Raw genomic sequence first — 12,500 nt, 5'->3', positions numbered from 1 at the left:
CTCCCAATACCTCTGACATGGATCCTTTGTTTACTGCAAGGAAATTTGCACTAAGATCATAGATAGTGCTTGTGTGAGGAAAAGTCTGCCATCATTTTCCCTTGAACTATGCCTGACTATATTGTTCAGTTAAATTACACAATCAATAGTATTTCAGTTCCCCTAATCTTTTTATTTTCCCCCAATTTTGGCAACATCATCAGGATATCAAAGTTTTCTTTCTTTTTAAAAAAATAAGATTTTTATTGTGAAAATACTGTACAGAGGGGTTACAGTTACATGAGCAAGGTAATGAGTACATTTCTTACCCAGCATTGTTGCCTCCTCCTTTGTTTCCCCTTCCCATCCCATCCCTTCCACCTCCTCAATTACACCCCTATCCCCCACCCCTGCCTAAATTGTAAGGTTTGTTTTTTGACATAGCGTCTTATGCATCTCATTGTTGCAATGGGTCCACCTGTATTCCTATTTAAACATTTTGATTTTTCCCTTCCCCACCCCAAATTATACTAACATCAAATACAGTGAAAACAGGGGTTATGCCATGGGGGAGGGACATACAAAGCAACAAAAAAAATCATGTGGTACCTTATAAATACATCAGAAACATTAGCAAGGAAGAAAAAACCACTTGTGTCCCTATCTTGTGGTTCATTTCGCTTCACATTATCTTTTCTGACCTTTTCTGCTTGTCCCAGATATATACTAGTTATTGCAAATTGGCTGTGAATGCTGAAGATCATATAGTGCCTTTAAAGGTTTATGAAAGCTTAAATGGGTTTCTGATGCACACCAAGAGTAGTCTTTTCTGTCTTAATGTTTAATGTATTCTCAGAGCCTGGAATATTGTGGCAGAATCTCATTGGTCATAGTATAATGTGTGAATAGAATGGCTAAGTAAATAAGTATCCTTTCTGCTCTGTGCAGATATACAGGAAAGAAAACCTCATATCCAATGACAAATTAGTCAATTCAGTTTTCTTAAGAGAATATCAACACAGATAAGCTAAGAATGTGTGTGTGTGCATGTGTGTGTGTGTGTGTGTGTATGTGTGTGTGTGTGTAAGAGAGAGAGAGAGATTTCAGGAACATGCTTAGAATAATATTAAATATGAAGAATAGATGAAAGCAAGAATAGGATAGAGTTATTACATATAGTGTAATTGCTCTAGTAAGAGAAGATGAAGGCTGAAATTAAACCAGAAACATGGAAAGTGTTACCTTGAAGGCAATTATGTGATAAAAATAACATGCAGCCCATGTAATTGTAAGCCCTCTCTACAGTATTTTCACAATAAAAATAAAATAAAATAAAATAATGAAAAAAATAACATGATCGTGACCAATTGAACACAAAGAATAAAATAGCAGTCACAATGGGTTTCTTTTAATCAGGAATCCCTAACGATATTGAGTGCTGTGATATGTATTTATCTGTTGTCTTAAGCATTCTCAAGGGCATTTGTTGAGAGTAAAGGGACTTGGAAATGTAAATAATGATACTGTGGAGGAGAATGGAATGCAGGGCAGTCACTTAGAAGCCAAGTGGTCCCAAGGTTCCAACTGAGGTTGGCCATTGCAGATTTGTAGTGATACCAATTATTCCATTCACTTGGTCTTCCTTATGTCAGTCTCAGTCTGAAGCAGATTGTGGAGTTGAAGGTGAATATATTTGAAGGCATAGACACAGGAGGTTAAGGTGTCAGGGAGAATCTGGTTATGAGCAAGCAATTTGGCCCACTTGTATAAAGGTTTGTGGAGTCATTGTGCAGTGTAGTGTTGGCTTGCCAACTCAGCAGAATACATGGCTGTTTTGACTAGGTGAGTCTCAATAGCCTGAAGGCAGAAGAACTAAAGGGCTGTGCAGCTAGAGGTTCAATGTCTCAGATGCTTCATGCAGATTCAGTGGTCTCAGGGCTTTTACAGTGACATTCTTAGGCTGAAAATCACCAGGGACAGTATGGAAGGCTAGGTAGAGAGATTATAAATTGAGTTCTTGACAAACTGTTGGGAAGATATATGCAACCAAAACAAATAGAAGTATTTTCATAGGAGATTTGATGTTGTTATAGTCAAATCTTGAACGAATAGGCAGCTTGATGTAAGTTATTTGATGGGACTGATTAAATTATGATTATTAAAGCTTTGATGATTTATTTTTCAGAGAAGTTACATCAAGTAAAAACCCTTTACTCTTTTCTTTCTTAATTGAGTCTTTCATTTAAAATTCTCTCTTCTGGTTGAGTATCGTGGGATATCCTATAATCCTAGCTATGCAAAGCTGAGGGAGGAGGATTGTGGTCCAAGGCTGAACTCAGCCCCCCCCCCCGCATGAGACCCCCGCCCCCGCCCCCACATCTGAGGAATAAAGTAAAAGCAAAAGGTGCTGGAGTCTTGGCTCAAGTGGTAGAGTGCTTACCCAGCTGAACAAGGCCCAGATTAAAATTTCAGTACCACCAAATACAAAGCAAACAAAACTCTTCTGCTCGATTTCATACTTTGTATTTCACACTTTCATGCTTTCATACTCTGTATTTGTTTTGATCTGTATAATTGTTATCATTGGATCCATCAATGCCGTACTAATATCCTAATATTTTAAGGCACAGATTTAATTTATTTTTGTATCTTATTGTTTTCAAAGATGTTGACTCTATGAACAGGTTGCAGATTTTCTGGGGAACTGGTTACAAATGTAAATTCCAGAAACTAGCAGCCCCCCCCCCCACACTCTATCTTGGATAAAGGTTCTGAGTTTATAATTCTGGAGTGAGTGTAAACTAGAAATCTATTTTAAACCGAGTCCACATAATGTGAACACACATTGAGGCTTTAAAACGATTTCACGGAGCACAGTGTCTTATTTTTCCCTAGGAGATCGAAAACAGAATTTCTAAATGAATAAAAACCATAGGTTTTTCTTACCAGTCAAATAATTACATTTTCTGTGCTCATGTGTGTTAAACATGAGGTGTCTGTAGATGAAAATATGGTGCCAAATCTATAAGGTTTGTGAAGTTCTTAAGTAAAACAGAGGGCTTCTGTTTAATGGGCCATGCTCTCCTCTGCCTGTTTCCCCAATGCTGATGTGACTAACACAGAAAAGTCCATTTTACTGACACAAATTGTATCTTGATATCCGTGAAACAGCTTCTAAAAACTCATGTTTTAGGTTACAAGGCAGATCAAACAAAATGTTATACTAGTTACTTTAGCAAGAGCTGAGAGCTGATTGCTTCCAGTGGTTCTGGATTATTAGTATCCTTTTTATACAGGAAGAAGAGTGTCCCAGTGTAAAGATATGAAAATATGTAAATGCACCTCACTTGAGCAGACTTCATCTCTCTTTTATAGAAGCAAAACCATCCTTAACAGTTGTCCCTATTTGTCAATACTGGCGCTTCACTGGTATCCTCAGCAAATTAATGGGCACAAGTTTGAAGGAAAGGAAGGTGATTACATTCGGCTTCCAGAAAGGTTATTGGATGTGGCAGATACAGATATAATGGCTGGGAAAAGTACATGTAAATTCATCCAGTTTATGGAATACAGCAGTCAGCAGTGGTTTGTAACTGAAAACAACCTTCCTGCTCTGAAAAATAAGGTATTCTCTCATTTAAAAGCTTTTGTGATTGTAATTGTGTGATTGTAATTTTCCTTTCTTAGCTGATACATGCAGGATGCATTTATTCAATCAGATTTTTGCTGCACAGAGAGAAATAACATGAAAAATGGTGAAAGATCGTGAACCATGTTCCAAAGTTATAAGCCATTCATAGAATGCTTGGTTTCAAAAACAGTTGGGAATGTTTCCTTCACCTTTGATTGAATAAAATGTCTATATGGATGAAGTGAAAAGTACAACTTCCCTCATACAATATCTTCTCATGTGCTTTGCTGTTGATGTAGTCAGCCAGTTAGAGTATTGCCAGCTGAAAATATGTATGAGGTGAAGGTCAAATGTGCACACTGGGAAACCAAACAGAAGACCGGGACTCATAACTGAACTAGTTATCAACACTGGAAAGGAACAAGTGACTTCAGTTATTAGAAAAATGAAGTCCAGTTCAGAGTGGGAAATACTCAGTCAGAATACTGATGGAAAATGTCATTAATGTTTTTGTTCCTTTTGGCATTGTAGGTGCTCTCTGTGAATGTGAAAGGTCAGAGTTCACCACTCCTGTCTAACAACAATGAGGTTCGGTATAGGATTTATGCTGCTGAGCAGAGGCTTATTCCTGAGACGGCTCTCTGCCTCCTCTGGAATCGGGCTGCTGCAAGGTATTTACTGAAAAAAATTTTATACACTTTTTATTGTAAAAATACTGTACAGAGGAGCTACAATTACATGAGTAAGGTAATGAGTACATTTCCTATTGAGCGTTGTTACCTCCTCCTTTATTTTTCCCCTACCATCCCTTCTCTTCTCATGAGCCTAATTTTTTTTTTGTTTTTTGTTTTTTGGGTCTGGTCGTGGGGTCTGAACTCTGGGCCTGGGCGCTGTTCCTCAGCTCTTCAACTCAAGGCTAGCGCTCTACCACTTGAGCCACAGCACCACTTCGGCTCTTTTCTTTTTGCTTATGTGGTGCTGAGGAATCAAACCCAGGGCCTCATGCATGCAAGGCAAGCGCTCTACCACTGAGCCACCTTCCCAGCCCCCTAATTTTTTTTTATACTGAGCATCAATGGTAGTCTCAGATGCTGCTTCAAACTGGTGCATAATCCCTACCATAAATGAGATCAAACAGCATAAGAAATGGTCTAGTGTTGTTCAGATGGGAAATGTAGCCTAGCGATGTACATATGTGTGTAGCACATTACAATTCTTTTCATGGACTATAACATGAAATCAACTCAAGACAGTTAACTTTTTGATTTTTTTAGTCAATTTGTTAGACAAGAATGGAAATTGCTTTTTTTTGTACTGCTGACATCTTGCTTGATGATACAGGAGGTGGTGCTTTATGCTTAGAGGAATCAACAGGATTTAGAAATCATGTCCACAAGATCCTGGGGTACATTTGAGGGTTAAACCAAGAGACAGGCTCAGGGGGAAGAGATTAGTCTTTTTTTGAGTCTTGTTGGCCTGCAGAGTCAAGTCTCTGAGCCATTACTGTTGCGCAAAGCTCAGGTGATACTGCAGGGAATGGTAATACTGACTGAGAGGGTGAAGGCCCAGTCACTAGATTCTATTTATTACTAAGGTTAAGCTATATGAACTAAATTTTAAAAATAGATTCCTAATTAGGAAACTGTCTTCTAAAACATGAAAAGTCTGGTTAGTATCTTTCTCTGTGGAAACAACAAGAAAAAAGAACTATTTTGAAATGAAACTCCCAATATTGGCAATGGTATGATACTCTGTAATGATGACTGACCATTGCTGCTTGTCAGCTGAATGATTAAAAGAGTAAAGAACAGAGACTCTACCATGTGTTTTGTTAATGAAGCAATACTTTTCAGGACGTAAGAGGTAGCACCTACATTTTCACCTTCTAATATTTTCAATTTCTGATGGGTTCATCAAGATCTAGCCTCATCATAAATCAAAGGCCATCAATACATACAAAAATGATCTGTAATCCTCAATGTAGAAGTAGCAATAAAAAATTTCAAGCTTAAATCTGCAGTGTGGGTCAGGAAGTTGTCCTTAGAAGAGCAATGGAATCCAGATTCACCAAAAGGGCAGAGGCTGAAGCAATAATCCCTGAGAAATACAAAGTGATTCAGACTTCAGAGAAGGAAACACCTGAGGGACCTGGGAAACATGTGACACAAATGGTTCTAAAAGAAAAGGATGAGGAAGGAAGCAGAGGAATGTGTAGAAGTAATTTATATGGTTGGGAATACAAAAGTGTCTATACACATAAGGAAGATGGAAATAATACATTTTGTATCTGTGTCAATCTGTTGGGGTTTGGGTGAGTTGGCTAGAGCATAGCTGGGGATGGACACAGCTCTGTGGAGAGGGCTGGCTTCTTTGTTACAGGGAGCGCTCTAGCTTTGGTAGGTGTGCTGGTATTTATAAGGCTTCCTAAGGTGTCTTTGTGGAATCTGTTGGGTTATATCCTGGACAAAATGTTCCCTCCAGAGTTCCTTCTTGAAAATGTGGCCTGTGTAAGTCTTGAGCAAAGAACATTTAAGTTTAGCAAGTTATTTTTCTCTGTAGATGCAGTCTCAACATGTGAAGGATGAATGAAAGAGGAGGATGACTCTTGTGTTTTTCTTTAGCTGGTTGTCTGACAGTCAGCTTTGCAGAGTGGTGGAGGATGCTTCCGACCATGTGGAATGTGCCTGTTCTCACATGTCCCTGTATGCCGTCTACTCCCAGACTGACAACTTGTCTTCGTACAATGAAGCCTTTTTTTCCTCTGGATTTATATGCATCTCAGGTCAGTGACAGCATTTTGACTCAATAATTTTAAAATGTTTATAAGAATAAAAGTCTGTTTCCCAAAGTTATTTCCTATGTGCATGATATAAACATATCACTTTCTTGTCATCTTATCCATTAATCCATACTACGGGTACTGATGTTTAGGATAGAGCAGAATGTTAGTATATAGTAAGAACAAGATATAGTTCTAACTCTCAAGGAGAATACAATGAAGTGGGGAACAGAGGCCAGATAATAGAAAATATGGCAGTCTATGATGGTATGTTTTATTAGATTCTACAGTTTAACGATTAGGATTTTGTGAGGCAATGCACACAAATCATTGTGTATTTTCAATGAAAATAACCTGACCTATGGGTTGATTTGAATTTTACACACAAGGAGGTATAGATATGCCAACCATTATATATCAAAAAATAAATCGTGTTCTTATTCCATATTTAGGCCCCATTTCTATCAGTAGAAGGAAATTTAATTTTACTTATGTCTTGATAACTATTTTCCCCAATAATTGTAGATTATAGCATTATTTTCACTTCCTGTATTTACACATTTGGAAGTCTAAGAAATCTTTACACTGTGTTTTTTATCTTCTCTCCTCCACCATGCCTCAATATATGTTTTATGGCTTCTTGTTTCTGTGAACAGTGTGCTCTTCACACAGCGCTGGGTATATATAAGGTAATAGTTACAAACACAAATCCAGACTGCCTTGGTTCAAATATTGGTGTTGTCTTTAGCCAATTCTAGGACCTGGAATAAAGGATTTAGCTTAGTATTTCCATACTCAATATATAATTTTACATCATATCTATACAACAATGGGTTAACTATATCAACTCACACATCTATCGTTTTCTTCTTTAATTATGTTTTACCAGTAAATGTGATTATCACGTAATATGTATTTTTAAATTTATTGTACAAAGAACCTCCTTAACAATATTTATCTATTAGGAAGTTGTTTGAGATAAAAATCAAATAATTACTGTTTTTTATTCTGGTTATTAAAATAGTTATTAATATAGTTAACATAATTTTATAGTTATATATTTTCATTTATAACTCTTAATTCCAAATTTAAATTGGTTTCATCGGCAAAGCCAAGAATTTCTCTTTTTTTGGGGGGGGGTCCGGTCGTGGGGCCTAAACTCTGGGCCTGGGCACTGTCCCTCAGCTCTTCAGTTCAAGGCTAATGCTCTACCACTTGAGCCATAGTGCCACTTCCAGCTTTTTATTTCTTTTTGCTTATGTGGTGCTGGGGAATCGAACCCAGAGCCTCAGGCATGCAAGGCAAGCGTTCTACCACTGAGCCACCTTCCCAGCCCCAATAATTTCTTATTCTGAAGAGTTTCATTAAGAAGCTAATAGCTGATTTGATAATGAAATTATGATAATTTGATTTTATTTGGATTTGTCTATTCAGGAGGCAGATATAGCTATATAGAAAGATTGATTAATAGGTACCAGATTTACTATTCAGAAATATTTCAAAATAATTTGTGGGAAAATACACTGCCTTAATGAAGAATGTTGCTAAGAACATTAAACACAAACTATAATCTAGACTATAAAGGCTCATCTGTTCTTGGAAAAAAATATTGAATATACTTAAGATTTAAAAAATAAATACTTACATATCCTTCTCTATTAACTAACAGATAACTATGACACATTATAGTTAAATGCTAAGAAAATCTAGCACATTTTCCTGCCTCTGGTTTGAATCCTGGGCTACCACCAGGTGTCATGATAGCATTTTTATTGAAATTTCACGTGCCTAATTAAATATTTCCAAGCTAGTCACATTTACTTGCACTAAATTTGTATCATGCAATAGGAGTGAAATGGGGGCTGACCAAGTTAGGGGAAAAGGCTATTAAAAGCTCTTATGAAATAAAAAGAATAATAACAATACTTTGGGTCATCCTGTAACAATGAGATGTACAAGACACTATGTTGAAAGAGAACTTTACAACTTTCGGGGTGGTGGGGAGGGAAGAGTTAGGGAGATGGGGAGGAAAGGGTTGGAATGGGAAAAACAGAGGAGGTAATATATATATATATATATATATATATATATATATATATATTTAAAAAAACAACAATGCTTTTTGCCCTATGCCAACACTAATGCTTTTGTTTTACACTGTTATCATCTACCATGATTGGCTTCATAATAAAACACATATTTGTGATCGTGTGATTTATGATTAAAAACTTGTACGGTACTGCTTTTAAGTCAATATCTCTCTCTTTCATACACACACACACACACACACACCATGAATTTTAGTGAGTTGTGACCATCCTATGGAACTGAACATATTAGTGAGTCTTGCACAACAGCTCCAATAGTATAGTTATTAACTAAGTAAAGTTGCAGAGCTAGACTTCAATTACTGTCTAAAGACAAATGGTGCATCTTGTGGGTAGGTTTTGGAAGCAACCCAAAAATCGCACAACTGTCCCAGAACATATGATGCCATTTCTGGAATAAGATAGATTGCCCCAGGTTTTTTGAGCAAATATCCAAATTAGAGGCCTTGAAAAATGCAGAGTTTTGCTTCCTGGGGATCTTAGTATACCTTATTAAAATACAAAAATTTAACTGAAATATTTTTCCCCAAAGGATTTTGAGAAACATTTCTAAGCTGAAAATGAGTCATAAGACCGTATGTGGGCATTGTGCAGATGTGCATTCAATTTATGTTCATTTGTGGTATTTGCCAACAGCCTGTTTCATATTTCCAGAAAAGATGATAGAAGAAAACACAATGTCAAGTGAGCACAGTGTTTCCTGTTTATCAAGGAATCATGGACACAACTGCATAGTGTGATGTGAAGTAGATGACAATGCGGTGTTCCTGTGTTGGTTGATGAATGCCTCAGTGATTCTTAGATAAATAATCCTATTGAAGACATGAAGGCAAAGGGGACTATCATATGTAGCACACTTAAGTTTTAAATGACATAAATATTCTTAAAGTGGTCAGACTTTAAAATCTGGTATTAAAAGAAATTTATGTGATAATCTGTAAACACCGGGTTTTTGTCCATCCTCTTGAAATAGTATAAACGGGTAAATTCAAATAGATTTGAAGGTAATTACAAAAAATGAAGAAAATTACAATAATCTTCTTTATGACACATAAAAACTGAAATCTTTAAATTTGTTCAGGGGAAAACAAAAACATCCTCTTATTCTTTTTGTGGTCTCAGGTTGAATAAAACTTCATAATTGGAACTGTTGTAGTTATGGTGCTCTTGCTAGTAGTCTCTCTTCTAAAAAAAGGTAGGAGGCACTGTCAAATCTGAATATTGGTAGTCGCATTCATACTTTTATCCCTAGAAATGCTTATTCCTTTCTGAGTATTTTTATTATGTCAGGCCATTGTTGGTGAAATTAGATTATAAAGGCATAGTAGATTTTTTTCTTAAATAGAAATATTGGATGAATATGAACTAAGAAAATTGATGATTTACCAATATTATTCATCTACTTCTTTGGGGATTTCTTTTCAGTAAGGAAGTAAAGGTAGGTATTTGAAAAATTAAAGCTATTCTTTGGGTGTAATTGATAGGTGTGCAGATTTTATGAATCATATGAAATAGAATGGACAGAAATGGTACAGTAATCTTTTCCAGGACCTCTGTGGTGTACAGCCTAGATGAACCTCTGTGCTTATGTGTTCCAACAACTCCTACTATGCACTATTTGTCTCTATGGATTATGAAACCACACACAGACTCTTTTGTTTTTTCAGGTCTTTGCTTGGCTGTTCTTTCCCACGTCTTCTGTGCCAGGTGCTCCATGTTTGCAGCTAAGCTTCTGACTCATATGATGGCGGCCAGCTTGGGTACACAGGTAGGAGAACTCAGGAATTCCCTACTTGTCCTGAAATGTTCATGCTTCCTCTTCTATAATCCTTGACCTCAATGTCCAGGTAAAGTGCACTTCAACTGAGTTGAAATAAGCTTGTTTAGTTTTGCAATGAAGAGGGTGAGTCTAGTAGCATAAAGGAATGTGAATATTAGATCAAAAACACATATTTTGTGAACTCCTTTCTATGGAGAAACACTTTAATGATTACTGCTTACGAGAAAATAACTTCATTCTAGTGCATTCTATTGTCATCTAACTTATGCTAATAATGTTACATGTGGTCAAATAAAATATGCTGTTAGAATTGCTTTATAGGAGGGGCATTAAGACGATGTATACCATGGCTGGGGGAAATCTCAATAATAGAGTATAAGTGGTGCTCTGGGTTTAATCTTTACACCCAGAAAAAGAAAACGAACAAAAATAGATAGGCACACTGAAACATCTGAGTACATGCATTGTTTAACATATACATTTTGGAAGGCATTCTCTTTTGGAATATTGTGCACTCGTTTAGGGCGGAAGAAATGGTATGAAAAAAATCAAATTATTCATTGGTATGCAATTTAAAGCACACAGTGAAAACTAAGGTACAGCATTCTGATCACCAAAAGAACTTCTCTCTCTCCAGTGCTCACAGCCTAGTGAAGAAGTTATAAATGAAAAATCATGTCATTCATAGGGGATCATGTACTATTTGAGAACTATCCTGAATATAGCAGATAAGAACTTGGTTCATTTTGTTTTTATAAAGTTTGAGAAAGTGTCTACAGAAGAGTGATGTGTGTGTGGTAGGACAGAACTGAGAAAACTTTCCCACCGCTCATTGAGATGGGGAAAGAAGAACACAGATATTGTATAGGAAAAGAGGAAAAAAACATAAACATTTCCATTATAAAGTTGAAATTATAGATTGCGTTATAACATATGTTAAATCGTGTTTGCTGTGTTCTTTTTGAAAAGAATTAGCTATTATTTTTTAAAAATTGTGAATTCTCTTTTCTGGATGGGGGTCACATCTGGAGGACAGACAATGCTTTGTCTCTTTATTTGGCACTGGTTACCTGTGTGTATTCACTTGGAGTAGGTGCATTGTCTTGTGCACTTATCTGAACACACTATCCTTTAAATGCTAACGCATATTGCATTGATCTCTCAGGAGAACTTTTAACAATGACATCAGTGGAGGGGATAAAATGGAAAATGATCCTGAACATTGGCATTTGGTTGCCTTTTTTTTTTGTCCCAAGAATGAAAATGAACTTGTAAATGTCACAAGTTTATTTTTTTCAGAGAATAATCCAGGACTAGATTCCAAGTAGAGGCTCCCAGACTGTGCTTTGAAAGGACCTAGAAACTGAACTATGGATAGTAGCAGTTGTTGCCAAAAGAGGGCTTGCACTGAATTTGAAAGGACTATTCATGTGACTTCCATATCCTGTCTTAGCCCTCTGATCTTGCATTTGCTTCTTGTATGTGAGATCTTAAGAACCAGCCTTTCATAATTAGAGTTTATTTGACTGTATTCACCACCCATTTTGGTAATTGTTCGAGAGCACTATTTGTATACAACTTAATTACAGTACTGCAGAATGGCACACAGTTCTTTGGCATCCTAGCAGACACATTTGCTAATGTCTAGGGATGTGAAAGAAATAGAATTAATAGGTCGAGTCATTCCTTCCGGTTCACATTGTATTCAACATCGATTTTGCACAAAATGCTTAGGTAAATGCACCAAAAATTTCAGCATATTTTTAGAACACAAAGCATTGAGACATGGAAAAATCATATACTATATACTTTGTGATGTGAAATTAAAATATTTTTAGAGCTTAGCGAAGGAAATTAGAATGTTGTTGATGGACAGTACTGTTTTTTAAAATGGTCTACCTATCTACTTGGAATTTTAAGACATCCTCTTTGTTAAAAATCTTTAGCTAAGGCTTTAAAACATTCTTAGGCCCTCCAAAATTAGAAATAAAGCTGACTATAGGAACTCAGGCTCCCCACTCCTTAGTTTTAAAGAATTTATAACTATAGTTACCATATGTTGCTGATGGAAATCATCACAGATCTGATCTTGATCTCTTATCTGGGATCCTCCATCAACATTATGTTGATATTATTAGAAGTTAAATGTTCTCAAGAGTACTCTTCAGAAATACAGATCATTCTGAGTGAGGTAAACCAAGAGCGAAGAGACAAATGGCATGC

At 36.4% G+C, this 12,500-nt stretch overlaps 1 protein-coding gene across 1 annotated transcript in view; it reads left to right on the top strand.

Moving 5' to 3' along the window:
* The window catches only part of Adgrv1 (adhesion G protein-coupled receptor V1), a 447,493-nt gene that overhangs the window by 181,814 nt on the left and 253,179 nt on the right, over positions 1-12,500 (top strand). The window contains exons 79-82 of the mRNA XM_013015810.1: positions 3,355-3,604; positions 4,142-4,281; positions 6,232-6,392; positions 10,165-10,265. Of these exons, the coding sequence (XP_012871264.1) occupies positions 3,355-3,604; positions 4,142-4,281; positions 6,232-6,392; positions 10,165-10,265 (652 nt within the window). The remainder of the gene's footprint in view (positions 1-3,354; positions 3,605-4,141; positions 4,282-6,231; positions 6,393-10,164; positions 10,266-12,500) is intronic.

Source organism: Dipodomys ordii, unplaced genomic scaffold (genome assembly GCF_000151885.1).
Source record: "Dipodomys ordii isolate 6190 unplaced genomic scaffold, Dord_2.0 Scaffold28, whole genome shotgun sequence".
NCBI classification, from domain to species: domain Eukaryota; kingdom Metazoa; phylum Chordata; class Mammalia; order Rodentia; family Heteromyidae; genus Dipodomys; species Dipodomys ordii.
This window is presented reverse-complemented; position numbering and strand designations above follow the sequence as displayed.